At 37.3% G+C, this 18,389-nt stretch overlaps 1 protein-coding gene across 3 annotated transcripts in view; it reads right to left on the reverse strand.

The window, feature by feature from the left end:
• Nucleotides 1-849: 849 nt before the first annotated feature.
• The window catches only part of NAA15 (N-alpha-acetyltransferase 15, NatA auxiliary subunit), a 64,667-nt gene continuing 47,127 nt past the window's right edge, over nt 850-18,389 (reverse strand). For 2 of the 3 annotated variants that reach the window (XM_054563059.1, XM_054563041.1), the window contains exons 15-20: nt 15,999-16,192; nt 11,983-12,091; nt 9,950-10,048; nt 6,420-6,566; nt 5,401-5,498; nt 850-3,474 (exon numbers count right to left, since the gene is read on the reverse strand). In XM_054563059.1, coding sequence (XP_054419034.1) covers nt 3,274-3,474; nt 5,401-5,498; nt 6,420-6,566; nt 9,950-10,048; nt 11,983-12,091; nt 15,999-16,192 — 848 coding nt within the window. In that variant the 3' untranslated portion in view covers nt 850-3,273. The remainder of the gene's footprint in view (nt 3,475-5,400; nt 5,499-6,419; nt 6,567-9,949; nt 10,049-11,982; nt 12,092-15,998; nt 16,193-18,389) is intronic. The other variant, XM_054563050.1, reaches the window with a different exon arrangement.

Raw genomic sequence — 18,389 nt, forward strand, 5'->3', positions numbered from 1 at the left:
TGAGAGGTGAAAAGTGCAGTTCATAAAGAATCTCTTCCAAAATGCTTTATCGCTACCAAGTCATGAGATTTCCACCATCAAAAACTTAAGGTTTTTCAAACAAAACTGAAGGCTCCCTATGGTGCAACAGTGCCATTTCATAGGACTCTGTCTTGGCAGTGGATTCCGTGAAGCTTAGATGCTAGCAGAGTGGTATCAAGAAATCCTGTCTGTAGCCTGAAAGGTAAGTTTTTCTAGGAACTCTCTTGAGTAGTTTCAAAATTTAAGGCTGGTAATCACTAAGACAGATATACATGTTTCTTGTAAGAAAATCCAACACTTCACTTGTTACCGTTTTCTGAACAGATGCTACACATGGCAACTAAAATATTCCCTAGAAATTGTGCAGAAGAGAGACGTCCCTGAATTGGTCAGAACCTACCTGAATCTAGAACATACATCCCTGGTCTTTTATAATCACAGCTTCCATTTCACAACTCTTAACAGCAACACACCATGGTGGACACACAACACGGTGAGGAACGAGGGCCTGATAAAACCCACGGAAAAGCTAGTCACTAATTCCGGGACTACTTTTAGTCATGCTATTCAAGATCACACTTTATTCTTGTGCATAATAAATAGATACAGAAAAAGGGTTGAAAATGTATGATTCAACTATCTAAATTAAAATTGAGCAAACTAACCTAGTCAGGTTTTAATTTTTCAATGAGAAATGACAAAAGTAGTAAATACGAAGAAAAACAGAAAACTTTACTTTCCTATGTTAATACAGGTCAAGGGACCCTTTCTTCTCAAAAGGGTTGGTAACACCAGTTTTCTTAGCAATAAACATAAGGCACTTGTTTAGATTACAACATCACTGCATTTTCATTTCCACTTGTTTCTCTAACCCTGTTTCCCCCCCACAGCATCGTTTGGAATTAATAGAGTGAATGAGGCAAATGTGAGGTGACCCAGGTGATACTACTCAGGGCACAGAGGTACAGTACAGTGTGTTAAGGGGGTGATGTCTGGACGTAAAACGGACCCTGTCAAGGTCCCCTGACACCAGACAATGTATCCACTATCAAGTAAACCTGAAAGAAAATAAAATATTTATTCAATTGTTCCAGTAAAATCGGGTTGGAATACAACAGATGTAGGAATTTAGCTCCTCACGGTGGCATATGCATCGAGAGTTCTGAGTACTTATGATATTCACTCTAAGACAATCTACATCATTTGAACATTGTCAAGACAAACATATGAATTTCATTTCAATATACAGTAGCGTTCCAACATAATTCACACACGCCCCCCGATCGTATGGCCGGTGCCTCCTCCGAACACCTCGTCCACGGCAGAGGTAGCACTAGTGTTCTTTCCCAGCAGCAAGAACTTCAGTTGCCACTCATAAAAGTTGAAAAAAAAGTTGGGTTTTTTGTTTTTCCATCTGTTAAGATGTTCCTGAGACAGGGCCAGTTAATAAAATATAACAAAGCACTGGAGTTCAATTTGTACTTTTCTTTACGTCACTGAACTGCTAGACTGGGATGTGGATGCAGGAATGTACTACGAAAGGCTGAGTTTAGCAAAACTGTCCACTCAGTGAAAGGATCAGGTCTCCTGAAAATTCCCTTTAGAATATACTTTCCATAAAGTACCACAGAAAGGTTAATTATATATACAACTGATTTATTTTACTGATCTTACTTGCTCAGGTCTTGCAAAATACAGTAAGAACCTTGAGCAAGAGGCTAGTTCTCATTGTGTAGGTTTAACATGGTAAGGCTCATCTTCATCAAAAAAGCAGTTCTGTTTTCCTTTCAAATCATGACTTTAAGTTCATAGTACCTGCCATCCCAGCCGCAGCGACGGCTTCGAGCCGCAGCAGCCCTGCGCCTGCACTGCGAACTCCCTGACCCCAGCGCCAGACCGCTCGGCAGGGCCCGCCTGCACTGGCCCTCCAGCACGCTACGCCACCTCTGGCTTGCACCTCTGTTTCCACCTGTGTATTTTCACAGAAGCCCAACACAGATTAGTTGAAATATTCACACAACTGTTTTTCAAAACAATTTATTGCATCATATTTGGTACCTCATGTTTGACAACAAAAAGGAAATTACATCTGTAACTGCAGGAAAAAGAAGCTGGTCTGTTATTTGAAAAAAAAAAAATCTTGGGCCCTTTAAAAATTACAAAGTCTTGGGCTTGCCTGAAACAACTGAGCAAGAAATATATTCTTAGAAATGTAGGGCTTCAAGTATTACAAACCTGTGACACTGTGGAAAAATTCCAGAGGTATCTAAACTGCAGCACTTTTTTCTGCATATCGTGAACAAGGCCTGCTGAGGTTTTTAACTATTAGTCTCTTGATCAGTCATAGAATGGTAGTCAGGAGTTCTGCTCTTTAACTTCAAGCCATGGTAGGTTTCCTTTTTTCACTCTGTGGTGAAAAAAAATTCATGCTTGCTAATTAGTTGGTGCCACATCACAGTGCATTTGGTTCTTGCATTACAGTTTTAACAAGTTTGGCCAAAACAATGCTGAAAGGATTGCATTGTTATTTTAGTTCTTCAAGTTTAAGTTAAAATTGAGATTGTTCCAACTGGTTCCTTCAGTTAAAAACTGTGGTACAAGAACACCAAACTGATCATGTACAGTGAATTTTGAAAACACAGCGTAATTGAACACCCTCTAGGTTTCTTAGAATTCTGCTTGGTATCTATATGTCCCAGCTTCTACAACATCAAGCATCTGTTGTAGGTTTCTCTGTAAATAGTGATTCACATTTGCATACTTCCTATGGCCAGAATCAACCCCGCAACAAAACCAGTCAGATGCTAAAGCCCCAACAACTCTTTGTGCTCAGTGAAAGAATCCAGTGCTAAAACAGCATTTATGCTGTCTGAGATATAGTAAAATCTCACAAGACAAATTTAAAGTAATATTTCTGCCACACACCTGCTTTGTTAGCTGTAACAGCCTCCAGATTTTATATAAATTAGTTTAAAAACATGGGTGGGTAGGTAGGAAGAGGATAGGTATCTTTTTTTAACCCCTCAATTTTAGCAGCTTTTAATTTTTTAAGAAACTGAACCTATATCCTGTAATATGTTAGGTATTTTATACATACTTTTTCAGCAGGATAAAAACGTAAAACACTATTTGAAGGCAAAAACATTTACTCTTCTCATTCTGTGTAAGTCAGAGCAATGCAGCAGGTGCGTGACAAAAATATTATATACTAGATATGGTCCAAAGTCAATCCATTTGCTTGTTTAATGATGTTCAAATTTCATTGGCCAGTTCTTCAGTTTCTGCAGAACTATCTCCATTAACTGTGATCTTCATATCCTCTTCGTATCCAGGAGGCATAAAAGCCAAAGCATAAGGGAAAAGCTTATGACAATTTGCTCTATAAACTTCAGCAGCTTCTTTACAGTCTCCTAGGCTACCATCACGCAAGGCTTCTAATACCTCCATACATGTCTAAAGAAAGAAAAAAGGTCATGTTATAGCTTGTCCAAAAGAAAAGTTATTACTCTGGATTCGACATTTTATTATCAACAGATTTCTGAAATAATAGGCCAATGTACATAAGATAAAAGCATTTACCCCCACATACGTAATCCATTAGTTTCTTCCCAACTGCAGGGTTTATACAAAGGATGAGTGTTTAAGCAGGGCCAGGACTAAGGTTGGGCAAGCAAGGTGCAAGGGCACTACATTTAGTGAGACGCTCACTTTAAGCAAGTGCTGGGTCCCAGGTGACAGCCTTGCCTCAGCCTAGCCTGGCCCTGTATATAAATGTCAAAATTTACATGTCAATGTCGATTACTGCACTTAAATATTCAAACTAAAGAGAACCTGAAGATATGTCCAATAACTAAGCAGGACAGCCTTAAACACAAAGGGCATATATGCAGGAAAAAAAAAAAAAAAGAGAGAGAGAGGCCTTCTTAAAAATTGGTATTTCTTCCAATCAAACCCTTAAGTACATATGCTTCTTATATTTCTAAATGATTCATGTTGACTAGCACTTTTCATGTTTTCTTTCTTCATCTTTTTACCTGGAAAGCACTACATAGCTTCCAGATATATAATATCCTACACACTCTCTATCTAGCAAGGTTCTGATCTAAATGTTTCATTAATTAGCAACCAACGAGTCTGATTTTTTCCTTGAAGGTATTTCCTTCATTTGCTATTAAAGGAAAATACTTGACTCTCTTTCATCAAGTGCTTTTTTTAATCTAGCTGATCATCACACAAGGTAGCTGTCCTTTGCTTTTAGTCTAAACTAGAATCTGTATTTTGCAACATACCCGTATTATCTTTTTAAGGTTTAAATTTTTTTTTTAAAATTTATTGGTATTTTAGAGAGAGAGGAAGGGAGAGGGAGGAGTAACAAATTGTTGTTCCACTTAAATATGCGTTCACTGGTTGACTCATTATGTGCCCTGACCAGGGATCAAACTTGCAACCTTGGCATGTCAAGATGACTCTAACTTCCCAGACCTCGTGATGCAATGGCAGCGCATCTGACTCTAAGATGACTCTAACGATCCATACCATCTTTCACTCTATTTAATCTTGCTATATTACAAGCTATAAAATGAGTACGTAGCCCTGGCTGATATGGCTCAGTCAGCACAGGCCTGGGTTGCAGGCCAGGTCAGGTCCACAGTAGGAGGCGCACGAGAGGCAACCACACACTGATGTTTCTCCCTCTCTCCTCCTTTGCCCTCTAAAATAAATAAATAAAATATTTGGGGGGGGCGGGGCGGGAAAAAAGAGTATCTAAATTCTACCTGTGGTAAATACACCTTAAATGTCAGAATCTTTGCTGAGACCACTGCTTGTTCATGTAAGATATGAATTGAAATCCATTAACCATGAAATGTATATATGATTTTATTAAAACAAATTAAAAATTTTTTTTTTTATTTTCAGAGAGAGGGGAAGGGAGGAAGAAAGAGAGGGAGAGAAACATCAATATATGAGAGAAACATTAATCATCTGCCTCTTGCACACCCCCAACATGGAACCTGGCCTGCAGCCCAAGTGTGGGCCCTGATCGGGATTGAACCCACAACCTTTGGGTTTGTGGGCCAAGGCCCAACCCACTGAGCCACACCAGTCAGGGCCTAAAACATATTTCTAAAAAAAATCATTGTGAACAACAAATATAAAACCAGTTATTAAATGCCAAGCACGCAACTATGCATGTGTGCACAAACACACAATCCTAGATAAATGTAAGATAAGGTTAGGTTTCTGACGAGGCTTCATGATGGTTTAAAGAATAATATGAATAAATAACAAAAAATATTATTTGTCAGTTGTTCTTTTGATGGAAAGAGGAACAAATAGCAATCAGGAACTTGTATAGAGAAGGTGTGAAAAACTCTTTACCTGGAGATTTCTGTTAGTGAGGGATTCATCAAGTGTTGTTGCCAACTCTATAGCTCGCTTCTGACTAGAAGGATCTAAATAATATACCATTTTGGCAGCTAAATGAGAAGGAAAAAGAAAATGTTTTATTTCAAGGTGAAACCAGTGCCTTATCCTCCATCCATTCAAATATAAAATGCTAGATATATGTGCACCTGGAGTGTGACATTTTATTAGAAAAAAATGAAAACAGACATTTGAAACAGGTTTTTGTTGTTGTTGTTTTTTTAATTCTGATAGAGCACAACAGAAATAGCCTAACTTTCCAAACTAGGAGAATGACTGGGGAAAGAGAGACTATGAAGAAATGCAAATATTCTAGTATCTGTCTTTGTATGTCAGAACCATGGATAGTTTCCTTTCTAAATCGAGCATAATTTGGGGTTTAAGGGAGCGCCCAGCCTCGACGGCGAGGGCCGGAAGCCGGAAATCAGAGCGCCGCAGAGGCAGGCAGAGCCGCTGGGGTTCTTAGCCCGGCACCACAAAGCGCCCACGAATCCACCACACGCGCTCCCCGTCAGGCCCCAACCTCAGCAGCGCGGACTCTTGACGGGTGACTCCTGCCCGTGACAGACCTTTCGGCTGTTCGGCACTGTCATGTGTGCAATCTTATGCAAACATGAGACAAGAAAGACGATAGTCACTTCCAAGTGAATTTTAAGAGCACGGTGATGGGAGAAAGAAACAGAAAGCTATTCCTTCATCGTATGTAACACACTGCTAAATTCAGTGATACGTGCTTTTTTTGTAAAGCCTTTGCTGTACCAGGAGATACTACTGACCTTGATTCACAGAAATAATTTTGTCTAAGAAATTGAAAATTGTATAGGAAGCATATTTAAGCTGCCCGTTTTCATGGATTAATGTGTGATATATAACTCTACCTCTTCCATGCAAAAAAATGTGTGACATTGTCATTGACCCATTAAAATAAAAAATGATATTGTGTTAGGTGGCTAAGGACAAAATAAAGTGATTACCTGATAATCTGTGTGGCAATGAATCAGAGTTCCTTTTCAGAAAAGTCTCATTAAAATTCTTTGGATTCGTTGCTCCAAAAAGACGATTCATTTCTTGTTTTAATACTGTTCTAACTGTTTCAGGTAAATCTTTACTTTCACCCACTGCTGAACACATGAAAAAACAAACCCCATTAGCAGTTAGAGAGTCTGATGAAGTTTGTAGGAGCTAAAATTATCTACTGGATGAGGCCAATGAGACAAAGCAATTATATACAAATACCAGACAAATCTACTGATCATTCAACACTGAAAGAGCTTCCCTATATTGAGAATTTCAATTTAAATGTGTCTAATAGCTTTCTAAAGGCAAAGACATTTCTTTGACAGATGATTCATTTTCTGAAAAGAACAGAAAGCAAAACAGATGGCAAAAGATGTAGTTCCACAGCCTTTTCATTAACTCCTGGGCATTGCCCCACCAACTTTAAAGGGAGTCTGCAAAGCAGGAGCTCGGTAACACCTACCTGGGAAATCATGTCACACACAGTAAAAAGCAGTGCTGCAGACAACAGAGTTTTCCTCACCATCTCCATCTTCTTCTACACCCAAGTAGGGCATTACAAACTTATCGATATTATAAGAAAACACAGATGGCTTCATTAACCTTTATTTTCAGGGGCTACGTGAACTAAGCTATCACTGCATACATAATCAACTCCAAAGGAGCACCGAAGTATTATCCTGTAGTGCAGATGCTGCAGCCATCATGTCCCCAGATCTTGGGATGTGGAGACAGAAAGCTGACCCCCACCTCTGTGGACACCTCTCTGGACTGCATCCTAGTCATGCTGTTGCACTGCAGGCAGACCTCAGAGATATCCAGGGTCGGTTCCAGACTACCACAGTAAAGCGACTATCACAATCAAGGAAGTCACACATTTTTTGGTTTTCAGTACATATAAAAATTATGTTTATACTATACTGCAGTCTAGTAACTGTGCAACAACATTATGTCTAAAAAAAAGAAAAGTACATAATTCATTTTAAAAATATTTTATTGCTAAAAATTGCTAACCATCACATGAGCCAATTGAAAAAACATGCTCAACACAGGGTTGCCACAAACCTTTCTTTAGTTTGTAAAAAGCCACAGTATCTGCAAAGTACAATAAAGCAAACCACAATAATACAAGGTATGCCTGTATTATTTTGGCATAGAGAGACAGTCTGGATCTTTGAGCCAGACAGACCTGGGTATAGATCTAGGTTTGGACAAATCATAACCTCTCTGAACCTATTTCCTAATCTATAAAATCGAGGCAATATCCAACACAGAAGGATCACAGTAAGAAAGGCTAAATTTGAAAGAGCTAGTTATATAATAGATATTCAATAAAGTTGAGCTATTATGTTGTCATAGATTGAACACATAAATTTTCCTTTGGTTAGGAACTATGGTGTAGCTTTCGAACTTTGCCTACAACCACGTATTTGTACCCTGATGAATATGTATCCTATATACTTAAATTATGTGAAGCTTAAATTTCACAAAATACTGATCCTTACTTTGTGCAACACGTGCTGGTATTTTCGACTCTATTTTTATTTTAGGGTTTGAAATGCTGGTAATGGCCCACTAAATTGCTTTCATTGTCTCAACACTAGATCACTACCCTAAGTTTAAAATCACTGAATAGTTGTGTAGTAAATATCAAGTAAAATATTCTAGACATAATTAGTAACTGAATAATTGATTGGTATGTCCTATGTTGATCATACAATATTTCTTCTATCATTCTATAGAATTGGGTGGTTCAAATACACAAGCTACTGGTTAAAAAATTTAGTTTTACTGCTATCATGGACTGTACTGTCCTATGAAAGGAATCCTGTGGGGAATAACAAACATGCCCCAATTTTGTGTCTCTCCTTAAGAACATGCATGTTCTTAACAAAGCTATTAAGCAGTCTACCCAATTTCTTGAAGGCTTTTTGACGACAATGCATCTTTATGAATACAAATTATAACTGCTTTCACTACTTAAATTTAGTCAAAATAAGGATCTCCTTGTAAATCTCTTTCTGACAATGGCAGCTGAACATGTGGAGAAATGGGAATAGCTAACATGCATTTGAATTTTCTGAAACAATTGTTCCAAGAAAATAATCATTTGTTCATCAGTCTACCCACTCATTAGAAGCAAATACATTTAGAAATGCCACTTTTAATTCATATTTCAAAAAAGACTCTAACTCCATAGCATTTATATGTATTACTTTACTACCTTTCAAGAAAGAATTGATCGTATAAAAATAGAGTGTATGTTACTTTTGAAAATAGTTTACATGCAATCCCTCCTGAGAATGGATTAAAACTATTATTTCTAGCCTTAATTTTCTGATTCATGCTTTCAAAGTTTTTTTGAATACGAGAATAAAAAAACCCCCTTATTTTCTCTAAATACAGCAACTCCTTGTATTTTGTGTAATGTAGTGATATTAATTACTTTCTGAATTTAAAAGACTGAGGAAAAACATTTCTATGATTCAGTTTCTGTAACAGGAATCATTTCTTTGACAAGCATTAAGTATAATTTGAATAAGGCTTTATTTTTTCTTAGAAGACAAAACAGTGTTCTTAATTGGGACAATTGAGGAATTTTCAAAACAATGATTGGGATGCCTGGTTTAATCTCATTTTTATATAATATATGACCTTACATGTGCCTGAGTATTCAGCAATGAAATAATTAATTTAAATAGTATTTCTAAATTTTGCAGGTTGTTCTAATAAAAATTCCATTTTTCCTTCTCCAGTCACTTAAAAATCAAAATAACAAAACTGCTTGACTACAGGAACACTGTATCTCAATTTAAAGTTCTTGTAGCATAGAGAACAGTATGAAGACCTGGGCTCTCACCCCTGCCTCAATACTAATTACCTAGGTTACCTTGAATAAGCAGCGTAATCTTTAAGGGCCCCGAATTTCTCAATTATAAAACGAGAAATAATTAGCATAAAATTCCAACTTAAATTCTCTAAAATTCTGTAGTTCTACTTCACATTAAAACTAATGTATGGAATCTTGTCAAAATATTTGAAAAGTATAATGATTGTTTTAATGCTCCTTTTAACCTGTGTTTAGCAACAAAAATTTTGACTCAAAGAATTATGCTAAAGACAGATAAACAGGGAAATAACCAATTTCAAAGATATTCTTCAATGTTAGAACTGACTAAGAAGCTTACCATAATAAAATATAGTTCAAAATTTTAGCTTCCATGTAACCTTTTAGAAACAGAAACAAAGGTGATTCTCAAATATCTGGACTGAGCAATTCTATGTCAAAATTAGGTAACATTTCTAGCCGTAAAAATTAAAGACCTTCAACACAAAGACAAGATCCCTGCTTTTTTCCTCAGCTAATTTAATATGCAATAGCTTTAAGAGGATTGAGTTTATGATGATAAATTTGTACAGATCACTTAATACAGTCACTATCAACTACTGTAATCAAATACTTAAGAAATGGAAAACAAAAACATACCAGTACTAAAGAGTCGAATCATACACTCATGAAGCCAGGGATGACTAGAATCAATAGCAAATGCCCTCTTTACTGATTGTAGCATCAAAAGAAACTTTTCTATAAAAAGAAAAAGTAAGATATATATTTTGTCATTTGATAAAATAAGATGACCTCCTTTGGAGGACTAAGACCTTACAAATAGAAAAACTAATTTAGAATCAATCATATCTGAACTACAAAACATATGACTGAAGCAAATGATTTCCTCAGATTAGCAAATTAGCAGCTATTTTCCACACAACGTTCTTAGAAGAAAAACGGTTTCATGAAGTATAAAAAATTTAGATAGCATTCAACAATATTTTAACTAACGCCATATAAGCAAACAAGTCTGACGCCATTTTATTTCCTAAACTCCTTTAATCAAAATAAAGGGATTTTCCTAAAAAACCTTCATTGTTTATAGACCTGTAACAATCTCCATTCTTCTGGTTCCTGCCATGTGTCTTGGTTTGCCTTCTGACTCTTCCTCTCCTGTCAGTCCCTAGCTCCTCTTCCCCCGCAAGAGGTCGAGTTTTCAGCAATGCTCTACACTCTCTCCCTGCTGTCCACTCCCCCACCCCCAACCCTTTGGTCCCAAGCTTCAGGAGTGCTTCCACCTGTCACATGGCGATTTCCACCAGAACACCCACTGCACTTTGTCATCAGTGACTACATCTTTTTGTTAATGCTTCCCTAATTTGGTACCATTTTCCAAATACCAAAATTCAAAACCCCAGGCTTCTCCGACACTGCCTTTTCCCTTACCCCCAACACTCAGAAAGATAAAAGCATGGCCATGCCCTTGACATGACCCATTTCACTCTGCTGCAGTGGGCTGCCAATGCGGGGCGGGCCCTTCAGAGGTGAGCACCCAGCCGAGAAGCTGAGAAAGTGGATCTCCCTTCTTCACTTTAAGCACTTTTTGCATTTTGTATTTTAAATAAACGTATTTGTCAAAAAGTAAGTTGTAGTAACTGTTAACAGTTTAAAATTACTGGACTATTTATTAAACTTATTTTTCCAAATTATACCACAATCATTGTGGAAAATAGAAAATTTAGTAGAAAACATTTAGTTATTCAAATTCCACCAAGAGGTAATCTGTTTCCTTCTGATCTATTTCTTCCTGGCCACTTTTCTATTTTACATACACATCTAAGTATCTCGTTAAAATGAAAATCAAGCTATAGTTTTACATCCTATTTTCAAACAATGTTATATGGCAACCTTTTCCCAACATTATAAATTACTTTTGGTAAACATGATTTTTAATGAATACTCTATAGAGGTACCATTTTATTCAATCTCTTTCAGTAGGACAGTTATACTATTTGGAGCACAACCCTCCACCAGATCTTACTAATCAATTTTTCTTCCCTTTAGTATGCATCACCTTAATGATAAACTTTTTTCCCCCAACGGACCACTTGGCTGACACCATAAAATCTTCTTAGCATCTACTTCTACTGAGTCTGAGCATTCTAGACTTGGCAGCCAAGAGCCTTCATTTATATTTTACCTGGGCCTGAGCCAACCTCAACATTACCTACACACACTTGTATTTTCTTAACTAAACCTCTTCCCTTCTCTGCATCTTTTTTTAGAAATATGATCCATCCTTGAAGCTGCATCTCAAGCATCACATCATCTATTTTTAACAACAGCTAATAATAGCTTACAGTTATTAATACTTACTGTGTACCAAACACTATTCTAAGCTCTACATGCTTTAACTAATTTTATCCACACACGCATATGGTAGTTACTCTATCTGACCCTGACCCTAGTTATGCATGTATATGTATTGTTGATTTTAATGTCCTAGAAGAGATAACTGTATCATTGTAGCTCTCCACCATTTTGTGCATAGCAGGCATTTCTGTGAGGAAGCTGAATTGGCATTTGCCAAAAAAAAAATCCTACAGTAGTGAGGCTATTGGAGTTGGGAGACTATATCTAGGAAATACAGTGATCGATTTTGTCAGGGCCACTATATCCTAATTGCCTACCTTTCCTAAAGTAAATCTCAAAGGCAAAAAGATGCGTTTCTATCTTGTTCTTCACCAAGTTCTTCAACGGTGTTAAAAATTTAATAGCTTCTTCCAATGGAGTTTCAACCTAACAAAAATAAAAGATATTACACAAATGGAAGCAAAATTCGGGGAGGATGTGATTGTTACTCTTTCTGTTAAAAAAAAAAAAAAAAAAAAACACTTGTTTTTTGGTAAAAATCACTTACCCGTCACCCAGGAGCAATTGTCGTATTTTAAATTCCCAAAATCTAAAGAAGGGAGATTTTGAACTCTAGACCTCTTCACTGGTTTTTAACTAGAGAGATTACATTATCTCTGGATAGAAACTATCCAACAAGTGAGGAAGAAGATACAATAAAACCAGGGAAAGAAAGACAGTAATAGAAACAGGTAAGATAACTGAAGGAGAGGGCAGAGGGGAGATGTGAAATAGGGTTAGAGGGATAAGAAGAAAACTGTAGAGAACATTACAGAATGAGTGCATGTTTTTGTTTTTTAAATTCAAGCAAAGTGCATACAATCAAGCTAATTAAAAAAAGGCGCAATATCCATTCTGCCTTGCTTTGTTCCACTACAAATTCTATAGAAATCCGTATTGTTCAAATGTCATATTAATGGTGAGATGGCCTTTCAAAAGATTTGTATTTATGGAACCTGACTTCTACCACCTTTTAATAATTATATAAATATCACACGAATCACATACTTGTAATCATTACTGGGCAAGTATAATGTTTACTACAGCACTGTGCTGTTACATTTGTAATCTAAGAACTGAGACAAAACTCTTCTCTGTAGACTGGGGTGGGGGGTGGAGACCACCACCACAGTTACCAGAAGGGCACCGAACATCTGGGCTCTGCATTTGCCTCCCTTCAGTAGCAATTTCTCCTCCACGGAACATGGGTTTGCCCTACCTGCCCAACATGCATCTGCCATACAGTAATCGCAGTTTCGCCAACACAGACTAGCCCAGGGGATTATTTCACAGCATTTAAAAAGAAAAAGTTATGCAATAAAGTGCCATCTATGGGATTTATACAGCATGTAAAGCTGCTGGCATTATCATCATTATTTTAATCCTCACCCAAGGACATGCTTATTGATTTCAGAAAAAGGGAAAGGGAAGGAGAGAGACCGTGAGAGAAACGGCATCCATCAGCTGCCTTCCACACACACCCGGACTGGGGAACAAATCCGCAATCCAGGCATGTGCCCTGACCCAGAATGGAACCCATGGCCTTTTGGTAAACGGGACAATGCTCTGCCCCGTCACACGGGCCAGGGCTGCACTGTTCTGAAGGCTACATGCTCTAAGCCAGGAATCAATACATGGCACTGCCACTCTAATAGCTGCAGATACCAACGACAATGAAGGAGGAAATAAGGGCCCTCGTAAGTATGCCCTTCTCACACATTAGTAAATATTCTACTTCTTGTTTCCATAATTCTAAGTTCTACTGAGTTACAATTTGCGGTATGCAGTGGATAAACATCTGCGAGGGAAAGGTAAAGAAATGGAAACAAATACTGTACCCATCTTTATCTTTTCATGACTCTAGGGGAATAGACGGAAATGAAGGTCACTTACATATGGCTGCTATTAAAAAAATGCAAACAAGGAATATAGGGAATTTGAATCAACAAAAACATTCTATTAACTGAAGTCATCTCATACTCAGTTGGGGTACTCTGTTCACTGAGTGGAGTAATGGATGGAATTGCCACTATTATGCATACTTTTTGTCTCAAACAAATAAACAAACAAAAATCCTGCCATAAAGATTTGTATTTCCTTAAATAAATGTAGAATGGAACTGTACTGATGCAAGGGCATCATTTGCAAGGGCAGTTTTGATTTTATTAATTCATACACTAACCTGAAATCTAATCCATGTTAAAATATGTTGTATAGGGGTGTATCTCTCTACACCCCTAGCATAGCAACAGAAGTTGAAAACTATTAAACTCTATACAGACAGAATACCAAAGACTCATTACCCTTGATAAGGGAGGCCAAACCCAGCTGAAATGAATGGGACAGAAGGCAAGGAGGGACACAGGATGGGCAGTGCATGAGGAAACTCATAAATACCAATGACTGGCTCGTGTTAAGTTGGAGAAACACACACAGCGTCCACCAAGGTGCTTCACATTTTATACTCCATTAACTCAGTATTAAACTCACTAAGCAAGCCTCTTCCTATTTTCCTTTTCTCCTTCTTAACTGGAATTACTTAGCAGTGCTTTTATTCATGCTATATATATATTATCCTGAACTGGAGACACTAAACTTACCATTACCACATGTAAGAATGCTGAAATATAGGATCACAAAAATAGCAAGTACAGATTATAGGTCCAGACTTGGCATGTAGCTTTCAAAGTGGCCTTCAATGCCACTGCTTGTTGTCATTTGGCCTTGCCACCACATTGAGGCTATGGGTAAATGTGGATGCTATTAGATGAGGGGCATCTTGGAGATGGTTATCCTAGGAAAAGGAGAGTGTTATGTGCCTAACAGGTAAGAACAGTCTATACTGAAGGGCAGTCCATGAAACTAGGTGTCTTCCACTAGGCTTCTTTCAAATAAAGCACTTTCTGTGTTATTTCGTCCTGAGATTCTGTACTCCTCTAGCTCCAAAGATCACACTACAACTTGACATCTGGCCCGGATGTAGGCATTACAGGCTTGACACAGGAAAGCCCAATAGCCTGTAAGGAGGCCTAGTATAGAATTCTGCTCTGTGGGGGAGCTTGATCCAGAAAGAGCCCCTCCTTTACAATCTATAATGCAAGACACAAAGAGTTACACTGAAAAAAGTCATTAAAGAAAGAGGCCTGGGGCAGAGAGGAAGCAGGGAGACAGGGTAACGGTGGCAGGGAGTCAGCTAGGGCAGCAAAGTGGCGGCAACAGAGAAAGCCGAGCCAGAAAGACAGAGGGGCCTGACGCTGGCCTCACCCCTGGACGGCTGGCGGCTCTCGGTGAGGCCGAGAAGCTCGATCTTCTGTGCTTATCTCACTTCCCCGGATAGTCTTCCCATAAACTCCCCAAACAATAAAGCTAGTATCTTTCTTCCTAGAAAATACACAACTGTTTGTGAAAAGATTTCAATATATCATTGTGAAATCCAAGCTAGATTTCTCTACAGTTCTTAAATAGCAATAATGCTATGAAATAGTACTGTCTATCTTTTCTGCTATAATTCTAAAACTGTTTTCCAACTCTGTTAAGTATTATAATTTTGCTTAGTCATAAAGCATCCAATGGTTTTTTTTAATTTTTAGTGACTAGTAAAGCTGAAACTGAACCCTAAGGCAATGTCATCATTACTATACTGCTTTAACATAGTAAATTATGCAATTATTTTTACATGGAGTAGGAGGATGTCAAGAGTCTGAAGAGAAACTGCACAGGTGTTTCATGTGACAATGAACATCCTGATTTCATCTTAAGATGTTAGGTTTAAATAGTAAAGTCCAATAAAGAGATACTGTAAATTGATAACATGGGTAAGTCAAAGATACACTTAAAGAACTCACTTTTTAACAAGTGTCTATATAAAAACATGTATTTTACCACTTATGACAGACACTACCTTCTTTACACATATATTTTCTCTAGCCCTAACATCTCTTCCTAGTAGGGATCTTTTCCTCGTCCTATTTTATAGATGAGAAAACATCAGAGAGGTTACACACAGTGTCCAAGACACACAGTGAAGCATAAGAACTGATATGCAGACCCAGATCAGAATGACTCAAAAGCCAAAACTTTCACTACACCAATAGCAGGTTAGTCTGGATCAGGATCATTATTTCAAGTTTTAAACCTGAAATGTGATAAAAACAAAACAACAACAAAAAAGACTAAACTTAAAATGATTTTTCACTTTAAAATCTATAACCAAATTGGTAAATAAGGAAATATAAAATGATAACAGGTGGTCGTGAAATTTCACTCAATTATGCTAAACACTAGTATCAAGTACCTTGGCCAGTTTCTCAGGGATGAGTTCTTCTTTTGGACCTCCAATTTCCTCATCATCATCATCTTTCTTCTTTTTCTGATTTCTCTGCTGCTTTTCTTTTTCTGCATTTTTTTTCTCTTCTTCTATCTGGGCTTTCTTTTGAGCTCTTCTTTGTTTATTACGTAGCTTCTTTAGTTCTTTGTCAGACATGTTTGCTATAGGCAATAAGTTATAATTAATAAAATTATAAGCATGTTAAACAGATTAGTAATGATCAATTATTACTAAATATTCCCATATAATCTCCCATAAAACATCACATTACACATGTTCATATACCAATGTGTGGCTAGCCTTTTAATGATTCCGCATTTGATAGAAAGCCCTGCCCTGGCTGGCGTGGCTCAGTGAACTGAGTGCCGGTCTGCACACCAAAGGGTCGCAGGTTCAATTCCCAATTAGGGCACATCCCTGGACTGCAGGCCAGGACCCCAGTAAGGGGTGCGTGACACATTAATGTTTCTCTCCCTTTCTTTCTTCTTCCTCTGCCCCTCATCTAAAAAGAAATAAATAAAATCTTAAAAAAAAGGGGGAAAAAAAAACCGAACCCTGAAACCTCTTCAAAAAATGTTTGAGACCAGACAGAGCCCTTGTGCTGTAACCACAGAGATGCAAAAGCACCCAAGTCCCACAGCAGTATCAACCTATTCACTGCCGCAGGAAGACGATAAGCTGTTTCATATCCCTGTGGCTCTGAACAAAGCTTTCTCCTAGTTATGCCTTCTCTAACCTTGTCACACAGTTATGCATTTTCTCCACTTTGTGCTGCCAATATACCTTATATACAGGATGGGGCAAAAGTAGGTTTACAGTTGTTGATATGGAAAGTAATACAATTAATTATTAAATAATAATGGAATAAACTGTTTCACATACTCCCTACTGTAAGCCTACTTTTGCCCCCACTCCAGCCCCATGTTTTGCATGTCACAGAACTTGGTGTATACCTGTTTCTGATTTGGACTGTGGGCGACCTGGTGAAAGGAACTATGTCTTACTTGTAATCTCTATAATTCTCAGGGCCTAGCAGCACACCAAAACACACAGAAAACTATTTGTTGATGAAGTAATGAATGGCCAAAGGGTAAATTCAAACTCAAAACACTGAAATAACAACATCCCTTGGGGGAGAAAATGTGGAATGTCTCGAGGGAAAAGGCTGGAAATCACAGACACCATGTCCACAAAAACCACATTCCTTTGTCACAGTTCAGTTCATGATAAAGTTGGTATTTCAAATGATCAGGGAATATGACAACCTAGTCAAATAGTGTTGATGATTCTATGAGGGGATTAAAAAAAAAAAACCACTCTCCACTTCACACCACACACAAAAATCAATTCCAGATGATTAAAAGGTCAAATGTAAAAATAACAAAACAAATATTGTAAGAAAATACAGAAGAAATTTATTAAATATATTTTAAATTTTTTAGGTAGAAAAACCCTTATAAGCAAGACCCAGAAGCCATTAAAGACTAAGAAAATTTTTATCTCATAAAAACTAAACCTTTTACAAAATGAAAAATACCCACCATAAATATAGGTTAAGACCTAGATGACATGAAGAAAATATTTGCAATACGTACACAAAGACTAGAGTTCTTGGCATGTACAGAACTCATACAAATCAAGAAGTTTAAAAATAAAAGACAAAAGACATGAACAGCCAATTCACTAATGAAACCTAAAAGTCACATGAAAACATACACAGGTGCTCTATTCTTAAAAATATAGGAATTATAAATTAGGTGTTCCCCCTAAATAACAAAAAACTAAGGATGGAATAATTTTCAGTCTTAGCAAAAAAGTAAAATAAAGACAATCTCAATACAGTGTTGTTGGTGATAAAAACTGATAAAACCTTTTATGGAAAGCAATCTGGCACTATTTCAAATTCTCTTTGACCCAGCGATTTATACTTCTAACAGTCCATGTTAAATAACAATGTGCACAATGATGTACAAGGACATTTACTATAGCACTGTAAAGGTGAAAAAGAAATCCATAGATTCCTATATAGCCATTAAAATGATTAACGATGATAGTAAGCTGCACCCAGATTTGAAGCAATACTATGAAATTAAAAAAGTGTAAGTTGCAGAACACTGGGTATGTTAGCATCCATTTATGTGCTTAAAGAAAACAAAGGCAAACCAAACAACTACAAAGAACCGCCCTGCATGTAATGTGTGTATGTGTGTATAAAGTATATGTACACATAAAACTCAGAAAACTGTAATTGTGTACAAAGAAATTGACCCTTTCACAGGAATAACCTTTTGAAAAGAGATAAGCTTTGGGTAGAAGAAAAGCGAAAGGATATTTTCATATTTGCAAGGTACATTTCTG

This window comes from Pteronotus mesoamericanus, unplaced genomic scaffold, assembly GCF_021234165.1.
Source record: "Pteronotus mesoamericanus isolate MK-2021 breed Mesoamerican mustached bat unplaced genomic scaffold, CSHL_Meso_final contig_163, whole genome shotgun sequence".
Classification (NCBI taxonomy): Eukaryota; Metazoa; Chordata; class Mammalia; order Chiroptera; family Mormoopidae; genus Pteronotus; species Pteronotus mesoamericanus.